The 22,564-nt window shown below is 32.3% G+C and overlaps 2 protein-coding genes across 7 annotated transcripts in view; both read right to left on the reverse strand.

Annotated features, from left to right (window-relative positions):
* LOC105330604 (serine/threonine-protein phosphatase 6 regulatory ankyrin repeat subunit A) overlaps positions 1-22,564 on the reverse strand; it is a 119,117-nt gene that overhangs the window by 35,038 nt on the left and 61,515 nt on the right. For 3 of the 6 annotated variants that reach the window (XM_066068111.1, XM_066068108.1, XM_066068084.1), the window contains exon 6: positions 11,505-12,124. In XM_066068111.1, coding sequence (XP_065924183.1) covers positions 11,505-12,090 — 586 coding nt within the window. In that variant the 5' untranslated portion in view covers positions 12,091-12,124. Of the gene's footprint in view, positions 1-6,091; positions 9,472-11,504; positions 12,125-16,514; positions 16,659-16,989; positions 17,091-20,809; positions 21,000-22,564 lie in introns of those variants that run through there. The other 3 variants (XM_066068098.1, XM_066068093.1, XM_066068113.1) reach the window with 3 other exon arrangements.
* LOC136270507 (ankyrin repeat domain-containing protein 29-like) lies at positions 2,353-6,090 on the reverse strand. Its single transcript, XM_066068123.1, has one exon. It carries the CDS (start codon positions 6,012-6,014, stop codon positions 4,992-4,994), a length of 1,023 nt encoding a protein of 340 aa, XP_065924195.1. The 5' UTR covers positions 6,015-6,090; the 3' UTR covers positions 2,353-4,991.

Genomic DNA, 22,564 nt, shown 5'->3' on the forward strand with positions numbered 1-22,564 from the left:
TAGCGCATGCGTACCAATGGTATCATGGATTAATCGGAAAACCTTGGCGAGTACGGTGTTTGCATCAAATTCTATGTAATCGACCGAGACTTTCTGAATGCTATCAAAAAAGGCGAAGGCGAAAGTGCGAAGTTGCGAAGGCGAGAATGCGAAGTTGCGAAGGCGAAGGAGCGATACTACTATCGCTCCTTCGCCTTCGCAACTTCGCACTTTCGCCATCGCATCTTCGCGCTTCGCCGTCGCATCCTCGCACTTTCGCTCCTTCGCCGTCGCACTCTCGCACTTTCGCCTTCGCAACTTCGCACTCTCGCCTCTTCGACCTAAAGGCGAAAGTGCGAAGGTCGAAGTGGCCCCATCGGAACACCATAGTATCATCAGCGTGTTGAAACATTAAAGCCACCTTGTCAGACATTGGTATATGTATTCCTTTTATATTTGTGTTACTTCTCATTGCATGATACAAAGGTTCTGCTGATAAAACATATAATAAGGCAGATATTGGACAACCCTGTCTGGCCAATTTTTAACTGGAAAATAATTTGTTACAAAACCATTACATCTGACACTACTAAAAATGTCATGATAAAATATCTTTATCCACCTTTTAAAATAAGGTCCAAAACCAAATGTATCTAAAACATCAAATAAATAATCATGATTTACTATATCAAAGGCTATTTCTTGGTCTATTTTTACAATGTAGCCTTCCAAATTATCCATTTCTACTAAATCAATAATGTCTCTAACACTAACAATAGTATCTGCTATATCTTTTCCTAGTATACATCATGTTTGAGCATTTGATATAATATTTGGTAAAACAAATTTTAATCGATTTGCCATAACTCTAGAGCAATGATCTTATAATCAACATTAAGTAATTAATATATATATAAGCTAATGGGTCTATAATTTTTCAAACATCTTTTGTCTCCCTTTTTCTTGTACAATAAAGTAACAAGTTGCTGTCCTTTAAAAAAGGACTACAATACGTGGACCATTTGCATGTGTTTCCAACGAAAACGTGAAAGCCTTAAGATTATCAGAGATTCCACCGACTCTAGATCTGCTTTTAACCACTAAATTTGTACGTTGTATTACGTATACATGTATGTATAGCCCTGACTTTTTATCTCAGAATTTACAGGATTCATACTTCTGAAATAATTATGATCTATCTATGAATGAAGTTTGCATGCATAGTATAAGGCATTCGGTGAATTCTACTATTTGCGCACACATTACGATTCGCACTACTTTGTTAACTATGCAGTGACAGCTTTGTGTAAATTAAAAATTTCATATTTTGATGCATTTTTCTTGAGATTTAAACTTTTCTAGTGACATAATTATTCAATCATACTTAAATGCTTAAAAAAATTTAATCGGGAAGTTCTCTAGCCTCGCCTACTATAAATGTAAAGTTAAGTTACATGTGTATTCGGAAAACAACAAAACATTGCAAATTATGCTATTTGATGCATGTTGTAATTTCGGCATAACATTACCTTATTTCATAATACGGATAGTTCATATCACATGCCAATCATTTCTTTAAAATGAATACTTTGTTTCTGTACTGTTTACCGACAACTTTACAATTACAGTATTGATTTGAACTTAAATGTGCATATGACACAGAATCCCGATTCCGATTCAGATAAACGTCTGCTAGCCTGGTTCCCTGAGCTACCCATTATGCACAGGAACCAGGCTAGCTCATGCGCAGGCTGAATTTTCCCCATCGCCTCCGGTTTAACCTCGCTTATATATTTTCTGCGTGGACCTCAGGGTCCACGCAACACCCATATTCATGCTGTGTGATAACGATTCTTTTGTTTCTATTTCTTTATACAATTTAAACAAAATATCACTTAGATAAAACATTTTGTAAAATTCAACTGTTAATCTATCTGAGCCTGGACTATTGTTATTGGACATTTCTTTAACTGCTATTATAATTTCTTCATTGTTAATACAGTTTTCACATAACTCAAAATCATTCTCATCTAAACTTTTATCAACAAATGATAAAAAATGCTCCTTACTTTCTTCTTTAATACTGACAGAGGAGTATAATTTTGAGAAAAACTTATATTGAATATCTAGTAACGCTTCTGTATCATTTTTAATTACACCATCATCAACTAATTCTTTAATTGAATTGGATTTTTATCTAACTTTTTCCAAATTCAAAAAAATATTTTGTACATTTATCTTACTCATTTGCCCATTGAGCATTTGACCTTAACATTGCACCTTTTTTCAATATCAATTTTTTCTCCATTTGCAATATTCTCAGATAACCTTTTTATTTTGTTTTGTAGAGTAAAATATTAAACGAGGTACATGTAATGGTTTCAATTTTTTTTTATTACAATGGTTTATAAATGAAAAGGCATCACAATACAACTATGAAACAAGGTAATTACATTTGAATGTATAAACAAGAAATGGAACAATTTCAATTTCTTTGCAATTGTATAAAAATCAACAAGCATAATTAAGTTGAAGATATTTGAAACATATTTGATTTAATAAAAAATAAAAAATAAAAATGCATGTACGTAAATGAACTCTACAAGCAAACTTTGTTCATTTAATACATGCTGTAATCAAAGAGAAAACATAAAAATCAGTTTATTAAGAAGAAAAAATAAACGACAATCAATGTCACCATGCTATCAATGGTATTGAAAGATCATCTTAATGATACTTAATGCACATTAGATTTGAAATGTTTTCACATTAAAAATAAACAACATATTTTTGTTTGCATCATATTAAAAAAAATGGACAAAATAATCATCCATGTACATGTTAATAATCAGCTGGTGTTAAAAATGTTTTACAATAATGTTCAGGTAAAATGTAACTCCACCTTTCTGACTAAAAAAAACCTGAAATAATGTAAACTACTATTTCACATCAAATTATATACTGTGGATTTTTTTTTTAATCGATGGGGTCGATGTTTGTGAATACTCAATTTTTTTCTGGTTTGTGAAGACGTAATTTCGATGGTATTGTACTCATGATAATTTAAATAGTTGTCAGCAAATGCTTGTATATACTTTCGAGGGGATTGAAGTTCGTAGGCAAGGGCTACCCACAAAAGCCATGAACATCGGTGCCCCACGACAAATGATGATTCCACATTATTTAGATTCGTATTTTAGACGTGTACACATGTATACTGTAGCTGATGCCTATAATTAAGAGTGAAGATAATAGAACAATACAAATACCGGGTTGATATGATATCCTCAGATAATTGTTGGTAGAGTAAAATTAGAGCAAAATGCTGTCTGAAAATTGCTAGAAAAAGCAGGTTTTCTGAATTATACTATGCTGGCACTGCATTTATGAAACACATAGAAAAGAAGGGGGTGAATTGAAATATCAGGAGGCTTTAACTATTATCACCTGTAACAGACAAGATGTATAGAAACTTTAAAAATATATATTTTGTTGAGCTTCTAATTTATCACATGTTAAAAATTACATTACATTATAATAATTTATCTTTTTTAAATGATGTGGATATTAGTTACTTCTGAATTCAAAAATACTCAAAAGATAAGTTTCACTGGAATTTATAGCGTTATAAACTTCTTAGTGGAAACTGTCGGAACGTAACTGGATAATTGGGCGTATATTGTAAAGTTTAATTAAAAAATATAAGTACTTGCATTAAAGTTTGTATCAACTATCGCTTCAGAAGTAATGAAAATCTTACAAAACATAAAAATGTACAAGTTTTTAAATTCATCTACCATATTTTGTCTTTTGAAATACTTGTATTAAAATGTTCAGATAGATTGTTTATGTGTTGCACATCAATGCATCATGGTATAACATTGAAACGCAGTGATCTTACATACATAAACAAGACAAGTAACGATTTCAATATCTATAAAATTGTATAAAATAAATGGAAATAATACATAATGTAAATAACTTGATCATTTGATGCATATTTAATTTAATCAAAAATGAGAAAAAAATTAACATAATCGTCGATGAATTCTACAAGCAATCTGTGTTTACTGAATATTAACGGTGATCAAAAAGTAAACACCTCAATCGGCTCATAAGAGAGGAAACAAAAATTAAAAAAAAACATGAAAGGAATACCAGGTCAAATGTATACGAAAATAAAGACATGGTACTGTTTAATACAAAAGTATGTTATCGCCACAATTAAAAAACTTAAATGAATGTTCGCAAAAAAATGTACCGAAATAAAAACATTAATAGTAACACTGTACTAATGAAAATGAAACTTTTAATTGCATCTAAAACATTCTATTACTTTTACTTTTCACTTTAAATTAAGCTATTCATTGTGTTAGTAATATATCCCACATTGTTTTCCTTACAAACCGCTTTAAATAATTCACACACAATAGATATATACATGTAAATAAATATATAAACAATAAATAAAATCTATGAATTTCCTGCTTAGCGTACTTTTGCTAATTTATTGAAATAAAAGATCAATCATGCGTTGAAAGATTTGTATCATTGCATATATTTGAAAATCTTGCATTAAAATGTTGTTTTTTTTTTTGTAAAGAAAATCATTATGTACATTCATATAAATTCTATTTATACATACAGGTAAATCAATAATGTAAAACACTTGCATTTCGCTTGCCATATACGATTTCGATTTTGTAAATAAATTAAAATTAACAGCTAACTTTTTGCTCATTTTGGAAATATTCCATCACTTGGACCGCAGCAGCTTACCTACACGCTAACATTGTATCAAATTTCTCTCATATAGCTGCTGTGGTGCTGGCCTGAGATAGTTTTATGAACGATAATGGCAATGTATGCTGTCGCCTATAAATTTATCAAATCCTGATATGAAGTTGATCAGCATAAGATAAGATATTTTTTCAATTTTTAAAACCCTTTTATACCTCTGATAAATAAATATAGCTACATACATTTTTCAGCGATTCAAAATGCAAATTATTTTAATAAACATCAGATCCATTTTCAGTCAAACAATTGAGATCAGCCCCTGCTTCAACTAAAAGATCAAACACTTCCAAATGTCCACCCTGAGAAGCAGCAATCAATGGTGTAAACTCACCAGTTTCACCTGCTAGATTCACATCAGCCCCACACTTTAACAACACATCTACATGTACTACTTTTAAATGCCCACCTTGACATGCAGCTGCTAGTGGCGTATTTTTTTTCCCTGTCATATTGACATCAGCACCAGCTTTTGTCAAAACGTCAACTAAATTCAGCTGGTTGTTCATGCATGCAGCTATTAAAGGTGTATAATATCTACCATTGCTTTGTAGATTAACATCGGCACCAGCATTTATAAAAACATTTACCACATCCAAATGCCCAGCAACACATGCAACTATTAGTGGGGTATATTCACCCCACTTTCCTATTAGATTGACATCAGCTCCAGCCCTTATCAGAACATTGACTGTTTTCAAATCATTTTTTTCACATGCTGCTATTAGTGGGGTATACTTTCCATTTTTTCCTGTTAGATTTACATCGGCGCCTGCTTTAATCAATGTTTCAACTATTCTCAAATGTCCTTTATAACATGCAACTACAAGAGCTGTCTTATCAAAAGTCTGAAAATTGACTACAGCTCCAGCATCTACACGAGTTTCAATTACATTATTATCATTACATGCAGCTGTTACTGGTGTATCATCTCCGTCTTCGATATTGACATCGACCCCAGCATTTATCAATTGTTTTACAACATCTAAATGTCCCTCATAACATGCAATGATTAATGGTGTTTTGCATCCACTCTTTAAATTGACATCAGCTCCTGCCTTTATCAATTCTTGAATTACATACAGATTACCATCATCACATGCTGCCGTTAATGGTGTATCATTTCCATCTCCTAAATTGACATCAGCTCCTGCTTTTATGATCATTTGAACTAAAGATAGATTTTCGTCACCACATGCAATGATTAATGATGCTTTGCATCCACTATAAATTGACATCAGCCCCTGCCTTTATCAACTCTTCAAGTATAGTCAAATCACCATTACCACGTGCTACTGTTAATGGTGTATCCATCTCATAAATTGACATCAGCTCCAGCTTCTAAGATCATTTGAACTATATATATATTTTTCATACGACGTGCAATGATTAGTGGATTTCCTACTCCACTCTTTAAATTGACATCAGCTCCAGCCCTTATCAGAACATTGATCGTTTTCAAATCAATTGCTTTACATGCTGCTATTAGTGGGGTATACTTTCCATTTTTTCCTGTTAGATTTACATCGGCGCCTGCTTTAATCAATGTTTCAACTATACTCAAATGTCTTTCATAACATGCAGCTACAAGAGCTGTCTTATCAAAAGTCTGAAAATTGACATCAGCCCCTGCCTTTATCAACTCCTCAACTACTTTCAAATCACCACCATGACATGCTGCTGTTAATGGTGTATCATTTCCATCTCCTAAATTGACATCAGCTCCAGCTTTTAAGATCATTTGAACTAAATATAAATTTTTCTTACGACATGCAATGATTAGTGGAATTTCTACTCCACTCTTTAAATTGACATCAGCCCCTGCCTTTATCAACTCCTCAACTACTTTCAAATCACCATTATCACATGCTGCTGTTAATGGTGTATCATTTCCATCTCCTAAATTGACATCAGCTCCTGCTTTTATGATCATTTGAACTAAATATAAATTTTTCTTACGACATGCAATGATTAGTGGTGTTTTGCATCCACTCTTTAAATTGACATCAGCCCCTGCCTTTATCAACTCTTCAAGTATAGTCAAATCACCATTATCACATGCTGCTGTTAATGGTGTATCATTTCCATCTCCTAAATTGACATCAGCTCCTGCTTTTATGATCATTTGAACTAAAGATAGATTTTCGTCACCACATGCAATGAATAATGGTGTTTTGCCTTTACCCTGTAAATTGACTTCAACCCCTGCTGCGTTTAATAACTCTTTAGCTACACTGGTGTAGCCAGCTGAACATGCAACTGTGAGAGGTGTTTCACCTTCATGTTTAATATTAACATTAGCCCCAGCTTCAACTAACACTTTAGTTAGTTTTACATTTCCACTAGAACATGGGACCATGATTGGTATCGTATGATTATCTTTTAAATTAACACATGCCCCTGCGTTTATGAGCTCTTCAACTACACTTGAATGTTCTCCAAGCAGTGCAGCCGTTAAGGGCGTTACATCTTCGTCGAGTAGGTTTACATCGGCTCCAGCGTTTATCATTTCTTTAACAACACTCAAATGTCCCATATAACATGCCGCAACTAGTGGTGTCAGCACTCCATCTCTTAAATTGACATCGACTCCCGCTTGAATTATCTTTTTAACTTTTTCCAATTGTCCCTTCAAACATGCAATTGTTAATGATGTTTCATGTTCACCTTTGTGAATGGCTTTAGACCCAGCGTTTACCAGCAATTCAACTATCTGTGAATGTCCATGATCAAATGCAGTCATTAGCGGTGTTTTCTTTTTATCAGCTAGATTTATATCAGCCCCCGCTTTAATCAACTCATCAACAACATTAACATGTCCTGCTTTACATGCAGCTGTAAGAGGTGTTTTACTATTATATATTCCATTGACATTGGCCCCGGTATTTATTAACGCTTTGACAACATTCAAATGTCCATTGCCACATGCAACTACAAATGGTCTACGTAATTTCCAGAACAGATTAGTATTTGCCGAAGCTTGAAGCAATTCACTGGCAATTTTATCGTATCCATATTTGCACACAATAACAAGGGGATTCATTTCCCAAGACGCAAGTTCTGGATAAGGAACTGTTTTTATGATATTTTCAATATCTATGTGCTTTAATAGTATTTTTACAGTGGTATTATCAGCAGAATAACAACCAAGACAAAGCAGGCGAAATTGTTCAACATCTTTATTGTAGGAATGTTTAAAAAGATCATTGACGTTTCCATTTTCTGTTAGAATTTGATCTATTATGTACTGCAATATCTGATTATGCCCATGATATATCACCCAGCTAATTGCTCTATCAGGTCTGCTAATCAACATATCCTTGCAAATCCGTAAAAGCTCCATATCTTGTTCTGTCGATCTATTATATGTTTCGTTGTGTTCTTTCATCAGTGACCTAACGATTGAATACACAAGTTTATAACCTTTCTTCAACTCAGAAAGAAATATGGAAAAAAGTTCTGTATACGACTTCCTCGCGACTATGTCAATGAAAGTCTGAAGCACAGACGGATGTTTCAGTACTTCAATTTCAAAGGCAAACATCTCACCATTTTCTACGTCTCTAAACAAACGTTCTGCAAGCATCTGATAATGTGATTCTGAAATTATTATACACAAACCATTTGCCTTACGTTCTGTAGATTCTTCATTTTCACTTATTCTATTTTCAGATTCGTTTCCGTCTACTTTGATATAATTAGCAAAATAATCCCTACTCATGTATTGTATCATAAGCTCTGGAAACTGACGACCAAAATGACATGCAACGATTTCAAACATGGAATCGTGAATAAAAGTGTACTCACTATCAAACTTGTTTGTATAGGTCCCTTCCATATCTGACAATGCATCAATAAATCTAAAACTGTTTGTTTCGCTGTCTACCTTACATCGTTTCAGTACACTGATTTTTTTCCCCTGAAAACAACTTGATCTTTTGCTACTTTTATCATCGTCTAAAATAGATTCTGATAGTTTGCTATCATTGAACATCAACAAAACAAGAGAAGCATACTGTATTTTGTTTTGTCGTTTCATTTTATCCATTTCATCCAAAATGCAGGGATATGGGGACGTGAAAAAAGATGCTCCATAATTTCTAAATTCCTTTTTATACAGTTTACATAGAAATGGAAACATTTTTGATGTTGAGGATAAATCGAGTGAAGATAAAATTTGTTTATCCAAATCGTACATGGTAAGCAAATTGCATTTATCTTGCTCTGTTAATATATTCTCATCGCTGTGAAGCTTGACTACATTTGCGCTCTCTGATAAAAATGTGTTTGTTAGATATTCATTTCTATGAACAACCTCTCTACATGTCATAAGAAGTTTCATTTCTTTCTTCTCAGACTTTTTAATTATACTTTCGTACTTACATATTTTATTGAACTCAGACTCATCTAACCCAAAAACTCCTACCACATCATCAATAACAAACACTTGTAGGATTTCTGGATTACAGTGAGTTTCAATTTCGCTTATATCTTTTATCGGTAGGATATCATATCCTTTCTCCTGTAGTTTCAGGGCTATATGACGAGCCGTGACTGATTTTCCCGAGCCTGGGACACCAACAAATGTCACGTAAGGTTTATCGACCACCTTGTTAAACATTGCTGGAAAGTTGTGAGTTTCCAAAAAAACTTTATCATCTTCTTTCCACCTGGAAACTTCTCTATCAAATGATTCTGAAAATTGTATTAATGATTTTTAAGTATGATACATTGTATTTTAGATAATGTTTCTGCATATTTTTGAAGTCAAATCCGTTTCATGAATGTTTAATGAATTTAAAAGTTGCATATAGATTTGAACAATCATAATCGACAAATTTATTTAACATGGTCAGGAAGGTAGAGATCGTGATTCTATGAAAACAGATGTATCATATTGAAGCAGTGTATGAGCTCAGAATTATGAACCTTTGTTTTTATACAAGTGATAATCTAGATATTTATAAACAATATTAAAAATAGATATAAATTGTATGGCTTAAGTACAGAATATGACAAAAGTAGTTGTTTTTTGCGTAGTGATTTAAAATTAATTTTTATCGTGTTGATTTTTGTAGCAATACAAACAACATTATAATCATTTTTTTATTATCATTTTTGCGTATTGATACATTATTGATTTTGATAGTTTTTATGCAGTATTTTATGCGGGTTGACAGTTGGACGAGTTGTCAGGTCGACCTGCCGACCTGTCAACCCGTAAATATGGATTGATAGATAATGATATATTGAAGTTATTTAATTAGGTTATATATAAATTATTTCACATTTTAATAAAATTGGTAAATGATGTTCGCAAAAACCAATCTACTCATTAAACATCGAGTGAGTGAACTTGTTTTTGACTATAATTGAACTTTAGGGACTTTTAATGTACACATCAAATCAATTTATTCATTATTTTTTTTCTGGAAACTATATTTGTCTTATACTGAACTTGACCCCATTGTATTTTAATCTACAAGATGGATAGTACTTTTAAAGATAATATCTTATATAGAAAATATAAAGGGGTGAAAGATTTTCCAAGAAGTATTAGTGTAACATGGTGTGAAACCTTAAAAAGCACATAAGCCAACACTATCATCACAGAAGAGTGTCAAGTAAAATGCAATTATTTGAACAGGAGTAAAATTTAATGAATTGTAGCTTATTTGTACAAAAGACAAACACTATCTTATATCAAGAGGCCCTAGGGCAACACCACTCACCTGAACAATAATGATCATAACTTTGATCAACATAGGTTCAATAAGTTTAACGTAAAATATATACTAGAGACATGTAGTAGACTATATCTAAAATATTTAGACTGCTTTGTACATATTCGTATGTTAAGTATTGAGCTCCTTTGTGGGCACCGGTGTTGTTTCAACAATGTAGAATTGAAAATACAATATGATGGTTAGAATCTAAGAAAAAAAGATTTTCACTATCTCTTCCTATGTAAAATCACTTATTACATGTATAACCATACCCTACCACAGGGGATCAATATTTAAACACACTTAGATTAACATTATCTGAACATGTTTGTACACAAGTTTTAACTTTTCTGGTCTAATGTTTCTTAAAGGAAACCACTTTTAAAGAATTTTCTCAATTTATTCCAAAATAAAAACCCGATCCACGTTGTTTTTAAAACATCACCAACCGGATCACGATTTGAACGAATTGAATCTATATTGCATAATAATACTTTCACAAAAGTATCTATGGTTTCTGAGAAGTAGATTTGTTTAGATATGCCAGCAATTTTGAAATAATCGTCAATTATAAGAAGAGGGTTTGACCCTTTATAAAAACACTGAGCTAGAATTTTCTTCAGCCAAGGATAGTTTGTGTCAATGTTGGTTTAAAATTGACTTAGTGTTTTTTGCGGAGTTGAAAATGTTAAAATGGTACAGACATACGGACTGACAGACATACTGACGTCACGCAAAAATGATCACAATGTTCTTTTAAAGTTCAGCTCTGGGGAGCTAAACTTTTCGGTGTTACTTGATCTCTGCTTTTCATGTTTAAGAAAACTGTTTTTCTGATACAAAAAATGTTCCTTACCTTTTTTTTTGCAGACACAGGTATTTTCAATTTTTACTGTCAATAAAAAAATAAAATGTTTCTGACCTATCATTAAAAAATAGTTACAACAGCCACCAACAATAAGGTCAGAAGAGTTGCATGTTTTAAAGCTTTAATATAATTACCTGATATGTCGTCAAGTTTTTTATTCAAGTCCAGTAGCTGTTCAATATATTTAGCTTCTTGTTCTGGGTCCATGCAGCACATTGTTATTTTCTTCACCTCCTCCTGATAAACAGTGCACGTCCCTAAATACATTTCCAACTCTTTAACGATATCAAAAATAGCTTGCCATTCTTGATTAAAGTCAGAGCTTGAAATTGATATACTCGAATGATGGCCTTGATATTTGTTTCTTAATAAACGAATCCTTTCTATGTTTGCTGATTCGCTCCTATCTCCTGGATTAGGAGCATTTCCCCATTTATGTGAATGTTGTGGAAATGTGCAAATATTACGAAACAAAATGTAAAGTAAAGTTAAGTCAAAGTCCGAATATTTTCCTGTATACACGATCTTTTCTTGTTCTTTGGTAAATGGAGACTTTTTAAATTTTGCCAAAAAAGTTTTAACTTTGCTAGGCAAGTCGGACGGATTCATATTTTTCTGAAGAACATCTTGAAGTACGTCAGTGCAGGGGCCTAGGATAATTCGGGCTAACCGAGCAAGATTTGTGGTCTCCACGGTTGATCCATACTTTGAGAGAGACATTTTTGTCCCGTTCACAGCATTAACAACTTCTTTTCTGCAATGACAAAAACCAAAATGAAGTAAATAAACAAAGACAAAAAATCATAAGACTGAATCAAGAATTATTTTTCGATACATTGCATATGGTATTGTTTACATTACTTTTAAATAGATGCTTATATAATAATACTAATTTTAAATTTTATTAATCGATGAACACAATAATTGCGAGTTCCACTGAGGATTATGGTCAATAACCACTATTGTCATGTTTTCCCATGTGTGACCACTCATATTAAAATGTTCCCCGACGGGCTCCTTGATTTTCTTGGTCTTTATGGTCGAGCGATGTTTGATGATTCTTCTGCAGAGGTCACGTGTTTCCCCAATGTATTGTTTAGAGCAAATCATACAACTGATGAGATAGATGCAGTTGTCTGTGCGGCAAGACGTGTTGCCCAATATTTTGTAGGTACGGCCCATATAATGAGGCTTTTAAAACTGTCTGTGTTGATGCTGTTCTTGCACAACAGGGATCTCATGTCTGAATAGGTTTTTAACCCGCCATTGGGAAACGGGTTATCTTATCTCACCCTAACTACTATGTCTGTTAAGAACAATCATGTCTACTAGAAAACAATGCAAGTAGGGAAAAAATGTGGTAGCAAGCCTCAAGAATGAACCGAATTTTATCATAGCTTGAAAGGATACCTATTTAGATTTAAATATAGGATGTTTGTTTTTGCACTGGTTGCATCTATTTATAGTAACAGCTAGTATTGCATTCTGGTTAATTTGACTTTAAAATCCAGAACATTTGAGAGAAAAAAATTGTCAAATTAGTAATTAATTATAAAATGTATCAACAATATTTGAAGAAAAAAGCCTATATTCTTAAAGAAGTTCCAACAATTAATTGTTGCATATTTTGTTTCATATATCTATATACAAAATGATGACCCAGGGCGCGATTGTTGGTGGGATGCCAAGAAGTGATATTCTCTTACGTTTTCTTACTAATATATAAATTCCACTTTTGGACTTTCAAGAACTAAAAAGAAATTCACATGTAAATTAACAAAAGCATTCCAATTTCAAATGAAATGAAAATGTGGTCGTTTTTTAAATTCTATTTTCCAAGCGATTTTCATCCACTGAAGTCAATATATATAAATAAAATTTAAAAAAAAATACTTATCATGCTTTAATTTATAAAAAAAACCAATAGTTGTTTTCACTGTTTCCCATAAAAATCTTATTCATTACAGTTGCATTTCATTACTATTGTTAGAATTGTCTCCCCTGTTGCCCTCTTCTCTAATGTAGGTAAACACCTAGTCACAATGTTGACATAGCTAGAAGTTCAAGTTCAGACAGAAAATTTGGAAATGCTGTGAATGTTTAATGTATATTAATTATGTCATTGAATGATTTTAATTGCACAGAAATTGTGCCATTTTGCTGAGTTATTATTAGACACAGTATAAAATATATTTGAGTTTAATAATTTAATGTTTTATAAAAAGTTCATTCCCTAAAACGAACCCGTAATGTTAGAATTTAGGGTTCATCTATTTTACTTATTTGTTTTATACGATATAAAATGGTTTGGGGCAATTTACGCTTTATAAATCGCGGAGTGGTTTATAAAAAAAGCGTAAACTGTTTCAAACCATTTTATATAGTATAGAACTTATAAATATTTAATTCATTGCTTATAATTTAATTTTTTTACTCTTCATTGTAGATAAAAACAGTCATTTGACCTTTAAAATGACGTAAAGTTGTACAAAATTCAAACGTAAGATCAGGCGTATTGATACCTTTTTTACGTTAGTCTTACCATGACGTAGGCAACATTCTTTATACGATATAGCCAATCAGAAAGCGCGTTACAACCAGAATTAAATCATATTGCGCTAAAAAGGTTCACCTCGTAAAATAAATCTTCGAACAAAAAAAGTCCACAATATCATTATTTCTTTCTTTTCAATTTTGAATCGTTAGTTACAAAATATAAAAAAAATATGTTTCTGTTGTTTAAAGCAGAGGCATAGCATATATACCAACAAGCCATGGCGTTAATCGTTTTGACCCCAAAAAAAAAAAAGATTGAAAGAAAGATAAGCATACAGTTATTAACTTTTCATGTATTTCTGTTACATGAGTACAATTTTATAATTGTTTCAAAATTTCTATACGTTCTTAACTTATTTTCTTGCGTTGTTTTAGATTTGGTATTTTTACTATAAACTAAACTCTTTGATTCTTCTTTTTACATATTCAATTTTACGGATGATACCTTTTTTTAAGTAGAGGGGGTCCAGGGTTATTTAGTTTTTAAGAATGTAAGTATATCAAATATAAGTAACGAACACTACTCCATACCCCTCAATTAGCAGTTTACCTCCTCTTGGCAAATACATATAGTAAGGTTGTATTTTTTCTTAAAATGAAATTAGAAGTTGTAAAGGTTAAAAGAAGGTATAAAGGTTCCCCCACCCCCATCCGATCTTCACCTGCAGCACCCAGATATAGATATACATGTATCATAAAAAAATAATCCAAATATTAATATAGTTTTTGTGTGATAATTTTGGCCCCAGGTTCATAAAGCAGTCATCTAGACTTAACTCAAAATTTTTACATTGTCTTAGCAAAGAAAAAACGGCTGAAGATGGATCGGTTCACAAACTTGCAACTAGTCGGTAAAAATTGATCAAATTTACCCAATAAATGTATTTACATGGGCATGTTATGCAGATATTCAATAAAGGGAGCTACGACATTAGTTCACCGTTTTACCGGTAAATGTAGTTTGATAGCACATTTCAACAAATATTCAATGGCAGTACCTCTCCGCTGGCAGACGAAGTATGCAGCCTTGTTGTATTTTACATGTATGTAGAGGTGGTGTGCTTTTTTTGTTAAAATGTTTGTTTTAAGAAATTTTTTGCAATGAAGGTATACATTAGATTATGAATATATCATGAAAAATATAATTAAGTAAAGTCCTGGGGGTCTAGATACGTGGGGATGGGGAGATGGAGGGGGAGGGTGGTCGTAACTGTCATCAAGAACCTGTGCTAGAAGCAGTGTTAATTGGTGACCTTAATATTCCTTGATCATGCTGACTGAACAGAATTTGACAATACTTGTTCTTTTAAAACCGAACACACACGTAAATAAAACGCTTAAAAATGTTTTCATTCAACATGCACGATAGTTACAATATGGCGCCGTTTTGACAAGGAAGTATACAATTCATAGGATGTGGAGATATATATATATATATATATATAGAGAGAGAGAGAGAGAGAGAGAGAGAGAGAGAGAGAGAGAAAGAGTGAGAGAGAGCAATACCAAACATTATTTGATTAAAGGGGGTCGTGTAAGGGTCCTTAGTTGCCATTTACATGTACGCGGTATTATTACTCCTCATTGCGCACAGAAATATTAATGACACTCAACTGATGCACTTCATCTTATAACAGAGCCTGCAGTTACCTAAAACAATGACTTTTCTAATGAGTTTTCATTTTCTGATCAAGGAAGTAATTTTGAGCTAAAACTAAAATAAAGCCCGTGTGCAGATTGAAAACGTTTGCTGCAATATCAATTGTTGATTTACATTGGAAGTATTCCTTTATCATGCTAACTGTACACATGTTGATACTACTTGTTTTTTCTAAAACAGAACACACACGTAAACAGCCATCCATCTAAAATAAAACGCTAAAAACGCCAAAGTAAGAGAGAGAGAGAGAGAGAGAGAGAGAGAGAGAGAGAGAGAGAGAGAGAGAGAGAGCAATGCCAAATATTTTTTGGTTCAAGGGGGTCACTTAAAGTTCCTTATTTACCATTTACATGTATGCAGTATAATTACTTTTCATCTTGCACAAAGATATTAATGACACTCAAATGATGCAGTTCACCATATAACAGAGCATGCGGTCTAGCCTGCCCCCAAACAAAGACTTTTTTCAATGAGTTTTCATTTTCTGATCAGGGAAGTAATTTTCAGCAAAAAAAAAAAAATAAAGCCCGTGTGCAGATCGATAACCTATGCTGCAATGTTAATCGGTGACCTAAGTATTCCTTGATCATACTGGCTGCATAAATATGGATACTATTTGTTTTTCTAAAATAGAATACACATAAAAAGTCATCCATTTATAAAATCAAACGCTCTAAAAGGTATTTCATTTAATAGGATGGTTTTATTAGGCCGCCATTTTGACAAGGAAGCATACAAAGAAAATGTTTTTATCAAAAAACCATTCAAGTTCAGAGAGAGAGAGACAGAGACAGAGAGAGAGGGAGAGAGAGAGAGAGAGAGAGAGAGAGAGAGAGAGAGAGAGAGAGAGAGTTTGTATGTGTGAATGTGCGTGCATAAGCGATATCTACATATTTGATTACATAGTATACACAATCATACTACTCACAGTTAAAGAATAAGATACATTCATATGCCCAAACGAACCCTGGTCGTTAGTTGATTTCGTTCCTTACAGTAAGCTATTACGAATTATCATTATTTCCTAATTGATGTGGTAGCCTTAATGTTGCAACGGAACATCTTAGCAAACCTGTAAAGAAAACAGACAATAACCATGTGATGAACATGTTATGTTAAAAAACAAATTAAGAGATAAAAGCTATTGAATTTTAAGGGTAGATCCTATTCGTTTTAGGCGTACATTGAATTGATTTGTGTGTTACTTAATAATTACTTTCATTGAAGTAAAATGCTTGCTTATTATATATTTAGAGAGAGAGAGAGAGAGAGAGAGAGAGAGAGAGAGAGAGAAAGAGAGAGAGAGAGAGTATGTAAAAATGCCTTCATTTTTAACTAAAGTTATGGTTCATATTATTGCTGATAAAAAAACAAGATATTTACACCCAACCAAAAAAACTTACTTGTTTAATTGTTTGGAACCTTAACAAGCAATTACAGTGCACAATCCCCTAAACGGTGTGCGTTATGCAACCTAAATGTCGCAAATGGAACAACAACGAACCTGTAAATAAAAAGCTAATGATCATATGACCAACCTATGTTGCAGAAACCAGTCAAGAGATACTTAAATAACCGTTATAAGTGGGTTCATGAACTTTTCACGTGATGTTGTTCTCAGAGAGAGAGAGAGAGAGAGAGAGAGAGAGAGAGAGAGAGTTAAACATTGCCTTCATTTTATGTGAAAGGTCGTCACTTATAGTTTAACGAGGCCGGGTCTAATTTGTTCTGCCCTAGATTTTTGAATGAAAGAAGATAGGGGAATAAGATGGCGCAAATGCCCATTCGGTTTAGTAGTGAAATACAATTTTGAATTTATTTTCCCCAATTAAATCTATTCAAATATATTATCAAAAAAAACTTTGCAAAAGCAAAATTTCTGACTATAGTCAGTTTTTAATATATTTAACAAAAAATAAGAAAAAAAAATATTGTCGGAAATGTTGGTGGTATCGAACCCGTAACATAAAAACCGTAGATTTATAAGGTGAGTTTATGCCAGGTGCTTTAACCACTGAGCCATTTCAGACACAACAAAGTAGGCTTTTTAAATATTATGTCTGACTAAGGCTACGAACTACTGGACTTGTATTATTTTTTCAAAACGTTCAATTGTTGGGATACAAAATGATATTTTTAATGTATAGTGGGTCATCTCTCCACGTTTTTGTTGATTGAAATCGGTTTGTTTTCCAATAGACCTTAATTAGACTATGAGAAAAATATGGAGCACAGACCCACTCTATAAAAGAAAATGAAGTTCTAAAAAATGACAGTATTTGAATATTTTGATACGTACACGCCTGTTTGGGTCAACATATTCCAAGTATTGAGCATACCTACAGGTTAAAAATCAATGATTTGTTAAATATATATTGTTTTTAATGATTTAAAAAAAAACCATCAGATTTATTGATACTTTAATTTTTCAGTAGCCTGTCCGACCGCGTATGGGCATTTTACACGCCTTATTCACCCATCTTCTTTTTTGCTTTAATTTCTACTGATATAATTATTATTTTAAGATTAAAAAATAAGACATTTACCATACCGTTTGTTTAGGGGGTCATCTCAAAGTTTGTTAATTTTTAACATAGGACCCAATGGGATTTTGCTTGAAATGTATAAATTTTGAACATTTTTTACATTTTTTAAAAACTTCTGCCCTAGGGATTTCTTTTTCTGTTCTACATATTAAAGTTATTACTAAAAGGCATCAAAGGAATGAGCATTGTACGTGGATTTATAACTTTTTCACGTGATACTGTTAATATGCACAAGGGTTGTTAGAAAAGTTCGCGGACAAAGTGAATTGCGGCAAAATTAGTACTTGTAGGATGGCGTATGTTTTATTAAATAACTATCAATTGAAAATAAGTATGCAAAAATCATATGATTTTAACATTTTTTTTTCAAAATATACAGCGACTTTTACTTTGCATGAATTACATTTACGGAACACCATTTCATATTTTCACGACGTCGGGCACGGTGTTGGTGTTAATTTCGGTAACGTCAAAAACGTCATTTTCACTGATAACGTAATGATACATTTAATTAAGTACAGCATACGAAAAATTAAAAACAAGAACTTTATATTGATTTTTTCTACGTTTCAGTGATTTTGTATTTAAGTATGCAAAAAACCATATAGATTGGATTTTTTTTCATAAAAGATACAGCGGTTATTAGATTTTAATTTGCTTGAATTAGATTTACGGAGCACCATTTCATATTTCCACGACGTCAGTTGACGTCAAACAACTGCAAGTAAACCCTGTTACTCTTTTTCAAAGTAAACACCTTTCAGTTCCACACACGTTTTTTTAAGTCATTTAACATATTTATAAAATGCATGTTCATACCATTATTTGTCAAGTTTTTGTATAATGTCTTTTGCGGAATACCGTAGAACATTTAGGTTCAAAAATCTCTACTTTAGATTTAAGGGAAAAAATCCATAGGTGCAAGGTCCGGGCTGTTTGTGGGGTTTTTGGTACTGCTAGAGCTCAAAATATCAGTTCTTCTATCTTTAAACGTCTGTGATTCTAAGTGTTAACCTTTGTTTTAAGAAATAGCAGCATCTAATAAGAACCTTTTGGTCTCCATCGAAGATTTTTCTGCGTTCATACAAAATTAAATGAAGTCCCGGTGCTCCAAGATGTCCGTTGACGACAACATTTTTGACTCATTTTTTAAGCGATAAAACGGTCATAAATTTTCCAATTTAATTGAAACTTTTAGAAAACGACCTTCATAAGAAATATCGTTCATTTTTCTGCGCTCAAATGGTTCATTTTCTTAATAGGGAGAAATGCGTACAAAACATAAAAAAAATAAAAATCTGACATGCTCCGTGAAGCATATCTTTTCAAAATAATTAAGCTGTATATTTGTTATGGTGCATTTGAAACATACAAATCTTTACGTATTTCATAGAAAATACGTCAAGTTTAAATCTGAAAAGTTTCGCTGGTATCATTCAAATAGTCCGCTCACAATCGAACTTGTCCGCGAACTTTTCTAACAGCCCTCATATTTGTGTTACTGTTACCTGTCCGTCTATGAAATTGATGAACCAGAAACAATAAGTTATGGCATAAAAATGATATATTTTTGACGTAATGTAAATGTAAAAGTAAGTATTAAATGATATATTTTTGACGTCGTCGTGTCAATAGCTGCCGTCAGGGGAGAAGACAAATTGAGTAACGCGCCTAAGCGCGTTATGATAGTTTGTCTGCTCAACTGAATGTAGTTATTGACACGACAACGTCAAAAATAAATCATTTAATGCTAATATTTACATTCCCTTACTTTTGAAATCAATTACTTGCTTAAATAAATCAATACAAATTACAGATCAGGGAGGGAGTGAATTAGTAACAGGAAAAACAGCTGTTTTATAAAATTATTTTAAACTGGCTATTACATGGACTTTTGCGTTGAGATCGATAAGCATAAAAAATGATCCATGAAAAAATAACTCTTAAAATTTAGCTCATAACAATAAAATCAATATTTTTGTTGAACAATTGTAAATCATGATGTTTTGACAACATGTAAGAAATATATTCTTTAACCGAAAACATAGAAATCATCGTTTGGAAACTTCTTATGTAAATTACATGTAAATTCAAACGCAGTAAATAGTTGTTGCATTTAGAGGCATATAAAGATCACAAAAATTAATGGAAAACACAATAAACTTCTTAAGTCTTAATACCTAGAGAACAGCTAATACAAAGATACGTTTTTAAATTCATGAACAGGAAAGGACAATTAATCTAAAAATAAAAGGACGTGTTTTCACTATCAAAATGATGCCGTTATATCATATTGGTAAACTAAGCAGCAATGTCTCTCTGAGACAGAAATCATTCTTGACCATACTGGCTTAATACATGTTGATACTATTTGTTTTTTCATAAAAGAACACAAACAAGAAACAGTTATTTACCTAAAATAATGGATGCTTATACAAAGAACTAAAACACGAGAAACTAAAATATTGTTATGTATAATTTCGTGTTTACTTCTTTAACACTTCCTGGTCATGATTACAAATTAATACGTTTTCCGTTTTATATTTTAAGGAGCAAAGTTTTATACTGGAAGTAAAAAAATGTTTGTAAAAGATGTTTACCAGAAACTGATGTACATTTACAAAAACTAAGTTAAAGAACAAGACATGTGCACACAACCAAAAGAAAATAAACTTACTTGTTCAGTGTTTTGCATTTTTAAAAGCAGCAATTTCGCCTATCAGATGGTGCAACCTAAATGTCGCAGATGGAACACAATTACAGAACCTCTAAACAAAATATTATTCCAGGCCGGCAGGCCAGTCAATGTTAAAAAGTATATTAATATTTTTTAACATTGACATTTAACATTATTTTCTTTTCGACTTCATAGTTCTGTACAAACAGCTGATAATGCGAGAATATTCCACTGAATAAACAAATATATAAATTTTCTTTTTAAACCAATACTTTTTAGTAAATAAAAATACAAGGTTAACCTATTTAGTCAACATTTAGTAGGATAAAAAAGAGGGAAACATATTAGCCATGTAATTGTATCAGTAAAAGAAGATATCAGGAAGGTATCAGATCAATATCTAATAATAATAACTTCCCGGAAAACTTTAAACACGGAAAACATTTATCTTTATTTCCTTCTTTCTTGTTTAAGAATATTGATTACAAGTTTCTAAAAAATAATTTCTGTTAATCGGGAATGTCAAAAGTAAAAAAAAAAATATGCATGTTCCTGCTACTTATTCAAAATGCATTGGTGATTAAGTGTGCGTGTGACTCTGGTATAATTATCCCTAAACCACAGGGTTTTTAAGGCATTCAGAGTTCTATTCGCTTTTCGCTATTCACTATTCGAATAGAGAATAGAATTCTCTGTCTTTTCGCTATTCAAATTACCGTAATCATGCTAATAAACGTATATTAAAAATTCCATGTAAACTTTATTTTTTAATTATAAGACACAGTAATATTGTAAAAATTATTACTTGCTGACTGACCTAACCTGAACATTGACATAAAAAGCTAGCCTGGCGAGAAGGTAAGAATATCATCTATTTATTCTGTTGCATTGAGAATAGAATTCAAGAACTTATTTGTTTGTTAGAAACAATAAAAGGAATGGTCCAAATATTGCACGATATTATTACTGACAACATACTTTCCTCTTTTATTTGATACACACCGAGCCCGATAACGAACCCGAACATAAAAAAATTGTGGAATATAAAAAATTAATTTTCTCAAAAATATGTCAACAAGACGCTACAAAAGTGTAAACTTGATCTGTAGTTTGATATTTTGAAGCTGCTCAGCAAGTTTCATATCATTCGTCAAACGCATAAGAAAAAAAACCCAGTGGAAAACTGAAGTTGGACAGACGGACGGACGGACGGACGGACAGACAGACAGACAGACGGACGGATGGACCGACGGATAGACAGACGGACGGACTGACGGACGCAGAAGAAAGGGATAGTCCCCTCCGGTGAAAACCGGTAGGGGACTAATAATCACCAGTTTATGCGTAATACTGAATGTATAACATGGATCTATTAATGTCGGAAGATGCATGTAGGTACAACCCTTTTATTTTTATGTTTCGAGCGAAAATGCAAATTTAAAAGTTAAATCGATTACAATTTCTTCATGAAAATATGCACACTGGAGTATTTCTACATGTATTTACTATATTATTCCAGGCCGGCAGGCCAGTCAATGTTAAAAAGTATATCAATATTTTTTAACATTGACATTTAACATTATTTTCTTTTCGTCTTCATAGTTCTGTACAAACAGCTGATAATGCGAGAATATTCTACTGAATAAACAAATATATAAATTTTCTTTTTAAACCAATACTTTTTAGTAAATAAAAATACAAGGTTAACCTATTTAGTCAACATTTAGTAGGATAAAAAAGAGGGAAACATATTAG

Source organism: Magallana gigas, chromosome 1 (genome assembly GCF_963853765.1).
Source record: "Magallana gigas chromosome 1, xbMagGiga1.1, whole genome shotgun sequence".
Classification (NCBI taxonomy): Eukaryota; Metazoa; Mollusca; class Bivalvia; order Ostreida; family Ostreidae; genus Magallana; species Magallana gigas.

Bases quoted from the DNA above. Each gene is read 5' to 3' on its own strand.
- LOC136270507 (XM_066068123.1), bottom strand. From the start codon at position 6,014: ATGTCAATTTATAGTGGATGCAAAGCATCATTAATCATTGCATGTGGT.